Here is a 17,556-nt window from a genome sequence, read left to right as displayed (position 1 = left end):
ACTCAAGTCCTACAAGTGGACAAAACAGAAACCAGTTAAACAAATGAGACAAAAATATTATACTTGGTCATTTATTTATTGAGGAAAATGATTGAATATTACATATCTGTGAGTGGCAAAAGTATGTGAACCTTTGCTTTCAGTATCTGCTGTGACCCCCCAATAACTGCAACTAAACGTTTCCGGTAACTTTTGCTCATTCCTGCACACCGGCTTGGAGGAATTTGAGCCCATTCCTCCGTACAGAACAGCTTCAACTCTGGGATGTTGGTGGGTTTCCTCACATGAACTGCTCGCTTCAGGTCCTTCCACAACATTTTCGATTGGATTAAGGTCAGGACTTTGACTTGGCCATTCGAAAACATTCACTTTATTCTTCTTTAACCATTCTTTGGTAGAACGACTTGTGTGCTTAGGGTCGTTGTCTTGCTGCATGACCCACCTTCTCTTGAGATTCAGTTCATGGACAGAAGTCCTGACATTTTCCTTTAGAATTCTCTGATATAATTCAGAATTTATTGTTCCATCAATGAAGGCAAGCCGTCCTGGCCCAGATGTAGTAAAACAGGCCCAAACCATGATACCACCACCACCATGTTTCACAGATGAGATAAGGTTCTTATGCTGGAATGCAGTGTTTTCCTTTCTCCAAACATAACGCTTTTCATTTAAACCAAAAAGTTATATTTTGGTCTCATCCGTCCACAGAACATTTTTCCAATAGCCTTCTGGTTTGTCCACGTGATCTTTAGCAAACTGCAGATGAGCAGCAATGTTTTTTTTGGAGAGCAGTGGCTTTCTCCTTGCAGCCCTGCCGTGCACACCATTGTTGTTCAGTGTTCTCCTGATGGTGGACTCATGAACATGAACATCAGCCAGTGTGAGAGAGGCCTTCAGTTGCTTAGAAGTTCCCCTGGGGTCCTTTGTGACCTCGCCGACTATTACATGTGTGCCTTGCTCTTGGAGTGATCTTTGTTGGTCGACCACTCCTGGGGAGGGTAACAATGGTCTTGAATTTCCTCCATTTGTACACAATCTGTCTGACTGTGGATTGGTGGAGTCCAAACTCTTTAGAGATGGTTTGGTAAACTTTTCCAGCCTGATGAGCATCAACAACTCTTTTTGTGAGGTCCTCAGTAATCTCCTTTGTTTGTGCCATGATACACTTCCACAAACATGTGTGGTGAAGAGCAGACTTTGATAGATCCTGTTCTTTAAATGACACAGGGTGCCCACTCACACCTGATTGGCACCCCATTGACTGAAAACACCGGACTCGAATTTCACCTTCAAACTAACTGATCATCCGTGAGGTTCACATACTTTTGCAACTCACAAATATGTAATATTCGATCATTTTCTTTAATAAATAAATGACCAAGTACTGTATAATATTTTTGTCTCATTTGTTTAACTGGTTTCTCTTTATCTACTTTTAGGACTTAAATGAAAATCTGATGATGTTTGAGGTCATATTTATGCAGAAATACAGAAAATTCTAAAGGGTTCACAAATTTTCAAGTACAACTGTAGATAGATAATGAAAGGCACTAGATAGATAGATAGATAGATAGATAGATAGATATGAAAGGCACTATATAATTAATAGATAGATAGATAGCACCTTTCATATCTATTTAACTGATGTGATGTCACCAGCCCAGCACACCACACAGTTGTACACAATGTGACAGATGTCACACCCCACATTGAAGGAATGTAGTCTCCTAAGGAAGATCAGTCTGCTCTGCCCGTTCTTCTGTAGCTCTTCTGTGTTCTAAGACCAATTCAACTTTTCTTTAATGTGGACAATCTCTACATCCAATCCTTGATCAGTGATGGGACACAGAGGCTCCTTGGCGCAGCAGACGTCAATAAGCAGTTCTTTGGTTTCCCTGATGTTGAGTTGCAGATGATTCTCAAACTTCTCCCCCTGACTCGTCTCCTTCGTCTGATCCCGCTTATCAATATCCCTCATAAATGCAGAATCGTCTGAGAATTTCCACAGGTGACTTGAGCTGCTGTTATTTTTCTAGTCTGAGGTGCAGAGTGAAGACTAAAGCAGACAGGCCTGTTCCTTTTGCTGCTCCAGTGTTGCTCACACAGACCTTGAGTCTCACAAACGGTGGTCTGCTTCACAGATGGCCCATCATCAGGACACCACAGGCTCATCCACCCGCATATCTCTGATGTGACCCCTTAAAAGAGATGGCTGGATGGAACTGAAAGTGCTGGAGAAATCAAAACACCTCATTCTTAGTGTGGCCAGCTTTGTCCAGGTGAGACTAAGCCTTGTGGAGTAGAGAGATAATGCATTCTCCTCTCCAATCTTTGTCCAATAGGCAAACTGCAGTGGGTTTAAGGTGGTCTACCCCAAGAGGACTCATACAGTCCAGGACCAGCCTCTCAAAGGTCTTCATGATTTGAGATATCAGTGCCACTGCTCTGTAGTCACCTGGTGAAGAGGCGGCCACCTTACAATGCAGGATGCCTTCCACAGCAGTGACACTTCCTGAAGCCTTACGGACAAGCTGAACAGGTGACAGAAGACACCACAGAGTTGGTCAGCACAGGCCTTTAGGAACCCAAGGTCTTCATGAAGGGTCTTTTTTTGTAATGTGGAGACCAAAACTGAACACAGTACCCGAGGTGGGGCCTTACTTGTCCGTTGCAGAGCACACTTGGCCAGCAGTGCACTCGAATCTTCTTCTCTTGGTGGCCTCTTTGTTCTGAAGTTTGTGAGGTGAACACCACGCTGGCCATAGCGCATTGTGGGAGACTGAAGAGATTTAACTTGCTTAATTCATTTTCAGTTTTGGTAAAGAATACAGTAATTCATTAAGGCTCCTACTTTATTTACCTTACCTTGCTCTGTCGCAGGAGGGGGTCTCTGGCTGTTAGACTTGCATTTCGAGGTAACTGAAGCCCACTTGCTTTAAGAAACAGAATCATACAATTTATTGACAAACACAAGGATTGTAGAAATATGAGAACTGCATAAATATTAACACACAGGTCAGGACGTGACTCGGGCAACACAGATGGACACCCGACACAGAGGGGCTGCCGTTTAGAGTTCTGCTTTATCTCGGCACACACAAAAAGTTTTACAATGCCAAGTCTTTAAAGACGATGTCCGAGGTCGTGTGAAGCTGCTGCTGTTGTGTTGCACCGGGTTCAAGTGGAGGATTCTTCATGTATCGAGAGTGCGCTCTTCCTCTTTGTGACCTGGTCATGTCTTCACGGTGGGTGGCACTTTTGTCACTTAGGCCCTTTGCTGCGTCTTCTGCAACGTCACTTGGAAAAACGTGGCTTCGTCTGGCACAAGAGGTTAGATGCTGAAGACCCCTCCTCGAAGTAATGGCTGCTTCTCAGGCCTCCTCAGACTGGGCTCTATCACTGGCACGGAGCTTGGCTTGACAGAGGGGACCTCAGCTTTTGGCTCATCAACAGATGTGCAAGAAGTCAATTTGGAGAGAAACCAAAGGTGCCCTTCACCGCCCAAACACAGATGAGAGAGGCGCGCAGCTAGTTGAATTTTTTAAAGAAGGTGTGATCTCTTTGTGTGGCCTGCAGGGGGCACACCAGCTCCCCAAACCTGACACAGACAGGCAGGCCGGGCACAAGTACAGCAGCACACAGGCTTTTATTTCTGTGGGAAACGTTTCCCAAGCCGTTGTTCTCTGTCTCTCTCCGTCTCTCCTTCTGCCTCCACCTTCCAAGTCTGGCTCCTGGAGTAGTGGCAGTCGACTTCTTTTTATCCTGCAGTTCCGGTGGTCCGTTAGAAAGGGCCGGAAGCACATTTGGGTGAAGTAGAAGCCCAGTGAAATAGAGCTCTGCAGTCTCAACAGCACCCCCTGGTGGCAATCCAACAGGGCTGTACCAAAACTACAACTCCCATGGAGCCCTGTGGGAATCTGAGGAAACTGCTGTCACCCTTAGGGGGTTTGGGGCTGCCATATAGAGCTTCCTATTGTTTGGGTGACAATGCCCTGTGCATGCGTTCTCCTCTCCACCCCTGTCCTTTGATTATGGAGGCATCCTGGCCGGGTAAGGGTCCCAGCTGTCCACCACATTTGATTAAAGTCACCTCCACTTCTGAAATCACTGCCTCCTCATTCGTGCCTCACAGTTGTCCCTCCTTCAATTCTACAGTGCCCCCGATAATGTCTGGGACGAAGACGGGTGTTTCCTTGATTTACGTAAAGTGTACATTGTAGACTTTCATTTAAAGGGATCTCTAGACATTTCGATCACAGAATTCTTTTTCTACACGGTGCCCCCCATTTCAAGGCACAATAATGTGTGGACACAGCAATGGCAGGTCCATTAAAGCTGCCATATTCAGTTCTTTGTCGCATATCCCACAGACATCACCAGGTGCTGAGGGTCTTCTCTGGTGATGCTCTGCCAGGCCTCTCATGCAGCCATTTTAAGCACCTGATTGTTTCGGGGGGGTTTATCACCTTAAGTTTTCTCTTCAGCATATGGAAGGCCTGCTCAGTTGGATTGAAATCGGGCGACTGGCTTGGCCATTCTAGAAGTTTCCATTTTTTTTGCTTTGAAAGACTCCTGTGTGGCCTCAGCACTCTATTTGGATGCTGTTCTTGCTGCAGGACGTATTTTGCTCGAAGTCCTTTCATTTCTGTCCGTCTGGATTTGCTTTTGCCTTCACGGTTGGTGATTTCTGTCTGCCTCGGGGCTGCGTCGGTTTTCACACAATAATCCTCGGACGCCTATTGTTGTCCATTATATTCGTTAACTCCAAAGTGGCGTCATTTCATATCGACATGAACAAGCGGCCCCATGTTATAGAAATGCAGATGCTCTGCTGGCTATTTGGCTTCACCCGACTTTACCACGAGATGAATGATGGGTCATGGGTGTAATGCCGATTACCGAGAAGTTTGGTTAAGTCTATCTCTGCTGGCATAGACATACACGGTCCAAAGCAAAGACTAGTGGCAATGATGGCCTCTGATTTAGTCTGTTTTCGAAATGACTACGTGGACGACCAAAGAAACGCTGGCTTGATTGAATAAATTGTAACAAGTAAATGCCATCTCCGAAGGTGCCCTCAGTTGAAGTGCGGACCACTGTGCCAGCGTGGGACAGACATAGAGAATGAAGGAGAAAGTGATGCCATTTCATATTCTTGGTGCACAGGGTGCAACTGCCAACAGGTCAGTCTGAAACCATCGCTAACCAATCAAAAAGCCTGATCATTTGGCGGGGGTCCGAAACACACAAAAACACACAACTCCACTTTGTTTTATTTTATTTTTTTTTAAAAGGTTTGGTGTACAAGATCCTGCTAATTCAACATTTCTTTGTTGCCTAACCCTAAGAACCTCCCAGTGCTACCTAACTGCCGAGCAGTCACAGTAATGCTAATGGTAATAGATTTATATATATTTTAATTTTTTTGGAACACTACAAAATGTTTTTTTTTTTCAATTTTCCCCCCAAATGTTCACTTCCTGAAACAATTTCACAAAGGATATTTATTCTTTTGGTATTTACATAAGACTTGAAGGTATAATATAGATTTTCTCCGCTGCATCAGTAGTCAACTTTGAATAGCACCTGTTATGAAGATGGCTCAAAAATCGGTAGAAAATTAATAACCATATTTTCTTGGTCTGTGAGGAGACCCCGTTTCCCATGCCGCCACGTTGTAGTTTCTCATTCACCCACCCACCCACTTCCCGCCCAACTCAAAAAAAAATTTCCACAGTTCAACAACCCCCCGACCGCCCCAAAATATCCAGGATAAAGGAAGAAAAAAAAAAAAATCACTCAAATATATATAATTAACATTTACTATAAACAATTTTGGAATAAATTCAACCAAAATATAACTTAAAAGCGCTAAGGAAAAGCAAAAAAAAAAAAAAATAATAATAAAAAATTTAAAAAAAAGAGTCAAAAATGAATAAGTTAATAGCTTCCTATGCTTTACCACAGAACAAAAGGTAATATTGCAACAGTACTGGAAACAACCCGAAATGCGACTTGTGTAAACTGGAATATAGAATTATATATACCTGTATACGTATGTATGTATATATATATAAATATATATACTGTATATATTGAGAGAGTTCTGTTGTTTCATCCACAGGCCTCGTCACCGTCGGAACTTCAGTTAAAGCTGTACACAACGTTGCCGGCCCCTCCGCTGGCCTCGTGTGCAGAGGTAAAGATCGGGAGAGCCTGAGCTCCTGCGTCTGTTTAGGTTGGGGTACTGGGTGGAATTGGGGGTCAGGGGATCTCTTGATGAAGTGCCTTGTCCATTTTGTTCAGAGAAACAGAGAGAGAAAGACAGAGAGAGAGAGAGAGAGAGAGAAAGGGGAACCATAAACGAACAAAAGACATAAAATGTTCATTCAGCTACACAGACCCCCACAAGTCGACCTTCAGAACATGCTCTGGCTGTCGGTGGGCAGCGACTGCTGCTGGTACTGGGAGTGAAGCAGGGACTCCATAAAGGCCAGGTACTCGGCGCTCTGGGTGACGTCTTCCATTGAGGTTGGAGGGGCTGCATGGGTGCCACGGAGCCGCTTGGGAGCCTTGCCTTCATCGCCGGAGAAACTGGTCTCCTGTGGGGCTCCTGTCGTCAGCGACTGCAAAATGAAAGAAGAAATGAAAGCCACGTCACATTTGATGAATTCTCCAGTGATTTCCAGCTGTGGAATTAATATAAACAGACAGACACACAGACAGATACATAGATAGATCCACCTTAGCGCAAAGATACAACACTCCATCGATCTGAATTTTATAACAGAGTGGTCAGACAGAAGCCTCCTCAGTAAAGGACACAGGGAAGCGCGCCTGGAGTCTAGAAAAAGGCACCTAAAGAACTCTTAACACTAGAATCCTTGAAGCCTACGAAAAAACTTGTAATGCCAGGCCACCTTAAATTCCTTTGCAGCTCTTCAGAAGTGTCTTTGTTTTCGAAATGTATCGATCGGCACCGGCAGCAAGCAGCCTGCTATCCCATCGCCACCACCGACGTCATCGAATTCAAGCCAGGCACAAAATTCTCAGAGCTCAAATCTCTTTATTTGGGAGTGAGGTGTCTGGAATTGTAGAGGGTAAATAATATATTGTTATTTGGAATACACACATTTCATGTGTGTTCCGTGTCTACAACGATCTGGGTAAATGTGGGATGACAGGAAATACGAGGCAAGAAATGTTAAACACATAGCTCAACTTTCAATCGATGCGAGTTAGCCACATCAGTTTAGTTAGTGCAGAGGTTAGACTCCTGCCTTATAATCAAGGGGTTGCGGCGGGTTTGATCCCATTTACTGTTTTGAGTAGTGAACTGCTGTTATCATTAAAATCTTATGTAAGTGTTGTCACAGATGACCGGGGACACTGCCCGGCCGGGATGTCTGGATAGTCCCCGAGTTGGACAATACTTCTCCTCGGCCACGAGAGGGCAGCCGCCCGGGGGTATTTGGGGGCCACAGGGACAGAGCTGGAATACTCATTTTGAGAGAACGTGGCCACCGTCAGGGGGCACCCGGACAATTAGAGAAGCCTGGAGGGCAGCACTTCCACCACAACAGGAAGTGCTGCCAGAAGTAATTCCGAGGATACCCGGAGTGCTTCCAGGTGCTTTTCTGACACTTCCACCACACCAATAAGTGATGTCAAGGGGAACACCTAGGGCTCATCCGGGTCATGATAAAAGGGGGCGCCTCCTTCCAGTAGACGAGCTAGAGTTGGGAGGAAGGAGACAAAGCTTGTGAGGAGGACATGAGGTCAAGAAAAGAGAAAGAAGAAGAGAACAAGAAAAGACAAAGGAAGAGAGTTGGTGCTTGAAGACATTGTGATGCTGAGAATATTAATAAAAAGAAGTGTGTTCTGGACATTCTGGTGTCGGTCTGTCTGTGTCTCGGGGTACGCTTTCCACAGTGTGTGTGTCTGTCCGGCCCGGAAGTGAGAGGTAGAGTCGGGTTAAAGGCTGCCTCCGAGGAAACAGAAAACTTGCTTAGCTGCTAATAACACAAGCGGAGCCAGCACGTCAGCAAACGCAAGAAGAAAGAGAAAGCCACTTAGCCGCTAACATTGGCAAAACAGTATCCCTTTTACGTTTCCTCTTGCCGCTAATACACAAGCGAGGCGAGCACGTCGGCAAAATGAATCCTCCTAGAGAGAGATGCCCAGAGTAGTTCCTTTCAATTACCTGACATCACTACATTTAAATTTTTTTCTGTCGGTTTCTAGGACTCTGGGCTTTTTACAGCACGGGCTCATGCAGCTAGTTATATAATAAAAACATACATTTTATTTGGGTCTGTAACAGCTTGTGTAAATTTATGGCACTTGTAAAAGTTAGGGCTGAAAAAATAAAAGGAGACACAGAAACGCAGCTCAATCATTTCTTCTTGGTGTGCTGTTGAGTAAAGAGACACCACAGTGTCTATGGTGGATGTTACTTCTCCTCGCACACGGACATTCACATCAACATGTCATTTGATTTTTTTATTGAAGAGTCCAAGAATAAAATTGAATAAAAAAATCGTTCAAATTATGTTTTATTCAAGAAAATAAAACTGAATAAATAATTGTTCAAATTCAGTTTTATTCAAGAATCCAAGAATAACACTGAATAAAAAAAAAAAACATTCGAATGACTTGTTGATACAAATGTCCATGTGCGAGGAAAAGTAACATCCTTTAGAAGTACCATAAATTTACACGGGATGCGACAAACTCGCATTGAATGTATGTTTTTGCTATATGATGCTAATAATAATAAGCAGCTCAGTACTGAAAGTGCTAAATGCAGAGCCGACGCGGGATTCGAACCTGTTACCTTACAACTGCTAAACAGTAGCTTATTCACTACTCCATCTGCACAGACCTGTGCGGGAACAGCGTTACCACTGTGACAACTGGCTGAAAATGAATTCACAAACACACGTCTGCAAACGTCTTTTACTTTATCCCGACTGATAGCAACATGTCAATTGAGCAATTTCTTTTTCTTTGGTTTTATTCTTGAATAAAAGCATACTCATTTTGTTACAACTTTTGCGAAAGTTTTTCTAGGATATTTGGGCTTCACCATCCTACACTTCATGTCAAAATTATGTTGTTACTGCTAAAACGTATGAAAACATTTTCTGTTTTAGCCGTGTGTTCAGCATTTCTTGCCTCGCATTTCCTCTGCCATTCTATTTTTACAAAGATCGTTGTAGACATGGAACACAAATTAAATGTATGTATTTCAAATCATGGTATTTCATTGCCTATATAATTCCTTACAAACACACAGCCAGGTAAACACTTCGACAGAGACTTTAGCTGTGAGGATTTCAGAAGGGCAATGCCTTCATCTGACTGAATGGGCAGTGGTGGGTGTCGCAGGCTGTGTTCTGCTAAACCACACATTTGCAAAACAAAAGCGGGCTAACAGCACAGTGATAAGGAGCAGAGAGCTTCTTGGCGTATATTGGGAAAATTTAAGGAGGTCAGGTACAATGAAAAAAATCGTAAACTTCAGGGATTCTAGTGTTAAACTATGAGAAACGAGATGCTCTGATCTAATGAGACCAATATTAGTGTCATGTCTGGTGAAAATCAAGTGTAGCTCATCACCAATGCAAACCCATTCCAGTGCTGAATCATCTTGGGTTGGGGATAGCATCAGTGATTGGGAAACTAGACAGGGTTGAGGAAAAGTTGAAAGAAGCAAACTACAAGATATCTCCTTACAGACCACTGAGGACCTCAGACTGAGTCAAAGCTTCACCTTCCATCGAGACAAAGCAAAGACAACATGGAAGTGACCTTATGGAGAACTCTGTCCTTGAGTTGTTCATCCAGAGCCCAAACGTGAATCCAATCAAACATCTCTGGAGAGACCCTGAAAATGACAGTACACCGATGGTCTCCATCCAGCCTGACAGATCTCGAGACGATCTTTAAAAAAAGAATGGCAGATAATCCTCAAATATAGGAGCGTGAAGCTTGTCTCGTCACACCCAAGAGGACTCCAGGCTCTAATCGCTGCTACAAGTATTGAGCAAGGGGTGAAATATTTGTGTCCATGTGAGATTTTAGTTTTTTTTATTTTTATTTTTAATAATTTAGCAAAAACTTCTGAAATCCTGTTTCACTTTGTCATTCTGGGGTTTTGAGTGTTACTTGTTGAGGGAAAAATGAATTGAAACGATTTTAGCCCACGGTTACAACATCAAAGTCAAAAGTCAAGTCAAAGTCAAAACAAAGGGAAAGGGTCCGAGTACTTTCAGAATCCATTGTACTTACAAGATGCAAGACCTGAGGGTACTGGAGGCTCAGGACTTGTACTTCTGATGTTAAACCCCTCATGACCTGACGTACTCTGCCATTCGCCCCTGAATAAACCCCCCCTTCTTCTTCAGTCCCACCCAAAAGTACTGGAACATCAAGGTCAATTCATTTGTTTCTGCTTTGCCCTGAAGACATTTGTGTGCGTGATCAAAATCTTTTATGCCCTGGTTTTTACAACTCGATATGTTAAACAACATAGAACAGAGCACATTTTGCATCAGACCACCGAGTTTTTCAAGTGAGCAAAAGTACTGGACTCCAAGTGTGTCATATATGATCAATTGTTTAATCACAAAGTAGTCCTGGTTATCTACTCTTAAGTTTAATTTTTTGCTTTCACCTGTGAAGACTGCATTTGTATTTAAGAAGGGCCGACCAACATGAAGACCAGAGAGCGGTCTATGGGAGAAAAGTGTGCCACTCTAAAGTTGAGAAAAGGGGACAACACATCAGAGATAGTTCAAAAACATTGGGCATTGCCAGTTCCACCATTTGGAAGGTCCTGACTAAGAAGAAAAACACTGGTGTACTGAGTAACAGGCACTGAGCTGGTCCTCCAAGGAAAACAACAACAACTGATGACAGACAAATGGTGAGATCAGTGAAGACAAACCCTAAAACAACAGTCCATAACATCATGAACAACCTCTAAAGAGCAGAGGTGGTGGAAATATCACGGTCCACTGTTGGAAGGAGACAACAATACAGAGGCCATACTGCAAGATACAAACCACTCAGCAGTACAAATCAGAAAGTACAGAGATGGGCCACAACAGTTCTGGAACAAAGTTGCATGGACCGAGGAGACAAAGATTAACCTCTACCAAAGTGATGGAAAGGCCAAAGTGTGGAGAAAGAAGGGAACGCCTCATGATCCTAAACATAACAAGCCTATCTGTGAAGCATGGTGGAGGCTACCTCATGGCTTCGACTTCCATGGCCGCTTCTGGAACAAGCTCAGTTATTGTTGTTGATGATGTAACTCGTGATGGTAGTAGCAGAATGAATTCAGAGCTCTACAGAAATGTATTGTGTGACAATTTATGGAGAAATACATCCAAACTAATCGGGAGGAACTTTATTATACAGCAAGACAATGATTTAAAACACAGTGCCACCTCAAGAAAGGCTTCATCAGGGGTACAAAATGGAAGTTCTTGGACTGGCCAAGTCACTCATCAGATTTTAACCCAAATGAACTTGCACTTTACCTCCAGAACAGAAGACTGAAGGAAAAAACCCTGCAAAATAGACCACTAAAAAACGCTGTGGTAAAACTCTGGAAAGGCATAACCAATGAGGAAACAAGAAATCTGCTTTAGTCTGTGGGCCGTAGGCTTCATGCACTTATTGCGAGCAAAGGATATGCAACCAAATATGAAGTTATTTTTGACTTTCATTTATTTGAAGATATTTTGGTCACTTGAACAACTGGGTGGTTTGATCCAAAGCGTGCTGTTTTCTATGTTTGGCGAACATATTGAGATGTAAATACCATCTGAAACTCTGATCTCTCTTCACATTTTCATCTTTTGATCTCAGTCACAAATGTCTTCAGCGCACAGCAAAAACAAATTCATTTGGCCTGGTCATTCCAGAACTTTTGGAGGGGACTGTATGTGCGCCATGCAAAAAGCCAGTCGTCCCGCTTAAGTCGACTATCGGTGTGTGCCTCTGATACCATGGAGTCTGCTCTTGTTCTTCATCTCAGCTCCACTCTGATGACTGGCTAAACTTATCTTCAATTTAACATCTCACACCTTGAGGACTTGGTGAGCTTGAGCAGGCCTGCCAGTCTCTTGTTGACACCTAGCCTCACTGATGACAATGTGTTGAACTTGCAGGGTAAGGGGGCCACGGGGCACATGAAGGCAACATCACTATTGACCAGATGACCTTCCCCAGGGATAACACTTGCTGTCACACAGAGGTGCTACCTACCAGGCGTGATTTCACTTTCTTGGGCAGCTCCTCATCGAGAGTGTGAACTTCGCTGCGTTTCACTGTCAGCTGGGATCCGTCTTCAAACTCCACCTAAAATGACCAAGCAGGCAGATGAGTACAGGAGGCCTGGCACTGCCCTTTATTTCCACTTATTACTTACATTTTATTATTATTTTTTTTAAAATTCTTTTGCACTTTCATTTCTCTTTCTCACACCCCGTCAAGCATACAATGCCGCAACAGCAGCTCTACACCTTCACTTTCTTTAGTGCTGTCATCAAACTGTCCCAAAACATTACTGCACCAGAATTATGGAGTAGCCCGAATGAAAACCCTTTTAGTGTTAACCAGCAGGAGGAGCGTCACTGGGATGCCAAACACACAGCGGGCACAGCAAAGTAGAGAGAAGCACATCCTACAGAGTGGGTGTTAGGAGAGTCTGCCTGCCCTGCAATGGACTGGCAAACCCATCCAGGGTCCTGCCTTGTGTCCAATGCTACCAGTATTGGCCCACGCACACCCTAGAATAGGACTGAGTGGGCATGAGGATGTACAAGTGTATGAATAAGGAAGACATAAACATGTGATGTGTGGAACACCAAAAAATATGGAAATAAAAATGACGTCAATGATTACAAGAAGATGATGGGACAGTTCTGGTTTACTGACCAAAAAGTCCACACCAATACATTATAACTACTTCAAAATAACGTTACATGACTTGACAACATTTCTGTGTTCTCTGAGTAAATCTGCATGAGATAAACAAACAAATTCAATTATGGCATCAAGGATTAGTTTAGGAGCTACACGTGACAGCTGCTGTACACGAAATTAAAGGCAAATACAGCACCACCGTGAAAATGGGGACACATGAATATATATAAGCATGAAGTGTTAACAGTTAGCTTTAAAACATCACTGGTAAAAATTTATATTAAGATATTTAAGAGAATTTCTAAATATTGTACAGTAAATAAGGCACTTGTTAATATAACTTGAAAAAATATTTTATTTGCTGGATTTTTTAAATAATTTCTAAAAATGTACTGTATATCAAATAAAACGTTACTTTTTAAAATATATTTGTCAACTGAGTGTATTTTGATTTATTTTAAAATATAATTTCTAAAAATTAAACATTACGTAAGTTACAATTCACAACAAAATTTGTTAAGTTATAATAGCTTTTTTGGATTTTAAAAATCATTTGCAAAACAGTATATACATTTTTACAAATCACTTCTACTATTCATAAAAATAATATATTGTTATAAGTTATATTTAAAAATGTCAAACTGTACAAATTGTAAATGAAATAAACTTTATTAGTAAAATATGTATACAAAGTAAGATTTTAAAAATGTAAAAAATAGCATTTAAAATAATTTACTTTTTAATATATTTTTAGTATATAAAGATATACACATAGAATACATTAAAAGTACATTGATTAATATTACATTTAATATAAGTTGTAAGTGATACATATTAATTAGCTGGATTTCTAAAATAAGTTAAAATATAATAATGAAGTTATTTTTTTAATTATAAATTGTAAAAATTGCACCTTAAGAACTTTTTCCCCCAATTTCTAAAAAAAGTATACTAAGATTAAAAAAATGTAAAAAAAAAAAAGATCAAAAGTTACTTTAGAAATATAAATATCTAAGATTGTATTCATTTAAAATATACTGTAATTTCTAAGAACTACACATTAAATAAGTTACTTTCTTAATATACGTTGTAAGTTGGATTGTTAAAAAAAGGTATCAATTGATAAAAATTAAAATGGTACATTGGAGTGATACACATTTGTGTGCAATAAATAAATTATCCATCCATTATCTAACCCGCTGAATCCGAATACAGGGTCACGGGGGTCTGCTGGAGCCAATCCCAGCCAACACAGGGCACAAGGCAGGAACCAATCCTGGGCAGGGTGCCAACCCACCGCAGGACACACACAAACACACCAAGCACACACCAATCACACACTAGGGCCAATTTTGAATCGCCAATTACTTTAATATAATTTGTAAGTGATGCATTTTAAGCAGTAAGTTAAAACAAAGTTATATTTTAAAAAAGTATAAAATTTAAAAAACTGAACATTAAATATTTTTTAATTTATAAAAAATGTATGCTAAGATTAAAAAAAGTAAAAATACTATATTGTTATTCAATAAACTGTTTTCTTAAAATGCAGTATTTTAATTAGTATATTAAGACAAAAAATGTAATTTCTTAATATAATTTGTAGGGTGGCATACTAAATAAGATGGGTTTTTAAAAATGATATAGTGAAGTTATATTAACAAAATATAAACTGGAAAAACTGTACACTAAATAAAAGTTTTTTTTTTTAATTTGTAACAGCTATATACTAAATATGATTTTAAAAATGACATATTAAATAAGTTAATTTCTTAATGTACTTTTAAAAAGATTTTGAAAAATATAATTTCCAAAAATTGTGCATTAAAAAACTTACTGTCCTTATTTAATTTTTTAAAGAAATGTTAAAAAAGTTGGACATTATAAAATAAAATCTGTAAAAATGTATACTGAGTAGGATAAAAAATGCATATATTATACATTATTAGACTTTACAGTACATCTCAAAAATTATATATTAAATACAAGTTTGATATTTTGAAAAAATGATTTGTAAAAATGGTATATTAAGATTTATTTTAAATTAAAATTTCTAAAATTGAACAATAAATAAGCTGCATTTGTTAATATAATTTGCAGACAATGCATATTAAATTGGTTGGATTTTTAAAAAAAGGTTTTTTTTTTAATGGCAAATTGAAGATCCATGTTAAAAAATATAAATAGTACATTAAACAAAAGTTAGACAGATTTAAATGAATTTAAAGAAATGCAAATTAGGTAAGATTTTAAAAGTGATGTTTAAAAATGATACGTTTAACTTTTTTGTATGTTTTACAAAATGGAAAACCAAGTTAAAGTTGGACATTTTAAGAATACAGTTTGTACAACTGGGATATCAATTTGAGAGTAGCCACAATGAAGACTGGCACTGACTCACGGTCTCCAGTTCTCAAGTTCTAATTTTATTTTATTTCTTGTGTAGTGTACGTACACCAGCCCCTCTTGTCGTCGAGCTCTCACGCGTGTCGTCTGCTGTCTTCTCAAAAGCCAAACAGTGCTTGAGTGAGGTGTTAAAAGCTACATAAGTTCAAAAGGTCAGAAAACAATGGAAATGGACTGGAAAATGAAGATCAAACCAAAGGGTTAAGCCTGAAGAGCAGTGCCAGCCAGGCTGTCAGATCGAGGAAAACAATAAACATCAAAACAGCAAATGTGGACGGGGTGCAAAATTCAAAGTCATAAGGAGCCAAAGAAAAAGTCCTGGCTGCCTAAATACAGTAAGACCGTTTTCTATAAATTGTCATTTAAAGCGTAATCTGTTTTTGAAGATTGTGTTCATGAAGTTACATCACACAACGACACAGCATAACATGACTGGCAATGAGTGTCACTGTCACAAACAATATGGCTGTGCCCACAAAATACAATGAAAAAGAACAGCAGAGAACAAAAATAATAAAAAAAAGTTCACTAACATCAAAACTAAACAAAAACCACCATTATTTATAGCATTGATCTTTTAAGAGCAAACTGCAAGATGCACTGAGCAGCCACATACTCTCCCAAGTACAATTTTAGCACATCAGGCCTTCACCAGAACAAAGGCAATTTATCAACGCACTCATTAAGGGGACCAGGACTACTCACCTAGGAGACTCATGAACATGGACACTAATGCCACTTGTGTGCTTGGCTGTCCCTACTATTCACTCAAACACACACACACACACACACGAGTCACAAGTCTTCCATTCTCAACAATAAACCAGTAAACAACATGGCAAAGGGGGTCACACCTGGTAGATACTGCTTATGTGGGCTGTTAGAAACTTGGCACTGATGACACTGCCATCTGTCCACTTCACTTGAATAACCTCACCCTCTGCTGGTGGGCCATACTGAAGGCAATCCCGGCTCTGTAAAGGAAGAAAAAAAATATATAAATAACATATTAATATAAATTTATATAAATAAAAATCATAAGCTGTTTGTTTCTCTGTTTGATTGCCAATCAAGAAAAAAATGGCTGAACCGATTTTCACAAAATCAGGAGTACAAATGTTAGGTGTTGCTATGGATACCAGTCTTGGTGCAACTGTTACTCCTTTAATAGCGCTGTAGAGCAGCAAGGAAAAGAAGGGGTAAGAAAACAACAACTAAAACAACCGTAATGACTCATTTCAGTATTTTAGATAGATAGATAGATAGATAGATAGATAGATAGATAGATAGATAGATAGATAGATAGATAGGAAAGGCACTATATAATAGATAGATAGATAGATAGATAGGAAAGGTACTATATAATAGGTAGATAGATAGGAAAGGCACTATATAATAGATAGATAGATAGATAGACAGACAGACAGGGAGGTGAACAAGAACAGAACAGTCACTAACAGAGCTTCAGAGGTCCTCTGCTGAGATGGGAGAAACTGTCAGAAGGACAGCCACCTCAGCAGCACTCCATCAATCGGGCATTTATGCTAGAGTAGCTAGACGGAAGCCACTGTCGAGTAAAAGACATATGACAGCCTGAGGAAAGAAATTCTCCAAACACTATGGCTAGCAAACACCAGGCACTGCTCATCAACTGCCAAATACCATCCCTATAGTGACACTTGGTGGTGGTAACTTCATGCTATGGTGGTGCTGAGGACACAGAGACTGATTTACAAGTGAGGGAAGGATGAAACCAGACCCAACACAGAGAAGGTCCTTAAAGAAAACCTGCTCTTGAGATCCATCACACTTCAGACTGGGGATCACCTTTCAGCATGACAATGACCCGACGCATACTGCAAAGACAATGCTGGAGTGGCTTTAGGACAAGTCTGGGAGTGTTCTGGAGTAGCCCATCCAAAGCCCACACTTAAACCTCACACAACATGTGTGGAGAGCTGAAGATAGTAGTTCAGAGACACTCCCCATCCAAACTAGCGAAGCTTGAGAGGATCTGCCAGGACGAATGAGATAAACTGCCCAAACCCAGGTAATAATAATAATACATTTTATTTATATTGCACCCTTCCCATGCTCAAGATGTGCAAAGCTTGTAGAGCCTTCAAAAAGGGGCATATACAAAGTACTGAATTATAGTGTTTTCCAAACTCGTTCCTGGGGGCACACTGTGGCTGCAGGTTTTTATTCCAA

The 17,556-nt window shown here is 40.6% G+C and overlaps 1 protein-coding gene across 4 annotated transcripts in view; it reads right to left on the bottom strand.

Annotated features, from left to right (window-relative positions):
- Positions 1 to 6,263: 6,263 nt before the first annotated feature.
- The window catches only part of kdm4b (lysine (K)-specific demethylase 4B), a 325,841-nt gene continuing 314,548 nt past the window's right edge, over positions 6,264 to 17,556 (bottom strand). For all 4 annotated transcript variants that reach the window (XM_039767103.1, XM_039767104.1, XM_039767105.1 and 1 more), the window contains 3 exons: positions 16,200 to 16,319; positions 12,280 to 12,372; positions 6,264 to 6,626 (listed from right to left, as the gene is read on the bottom strand). In XM_039767103.1, coding sequence (XP_039623037.1) covers positions 6,420 to 6,626; positions 12,280 to 12,372; positions 16,200 to 16,319 — 420 coding nt within the window. In that variant the 3' untranslated portion in view covers positions 6,264 to 6,419. The remainder of the gene's footprint in view (positions 6,627 to 12,279; positions 12,373 to 16,199; positions 16,320 to 17,556) is intronic.

This window comes from Polypterus senegalus, chromosome 10 (genome assembly GCF_016835505.1).
Source record: "Polypterus senegalus isolate Bchr_013 chromosome 10, ASM1683550v1, whole genome shotgun sequence".
NCBI lineage: Eukaryota > Metazoa > Chordata > Cladistia > Polypteriformes > Polypteridae > Polypterus > Polypterus senegalus.
Note: the sequence above shows the minus strand (reverse complement) of the source record. Positions and strands in the feature narration are given on the sequence as shown.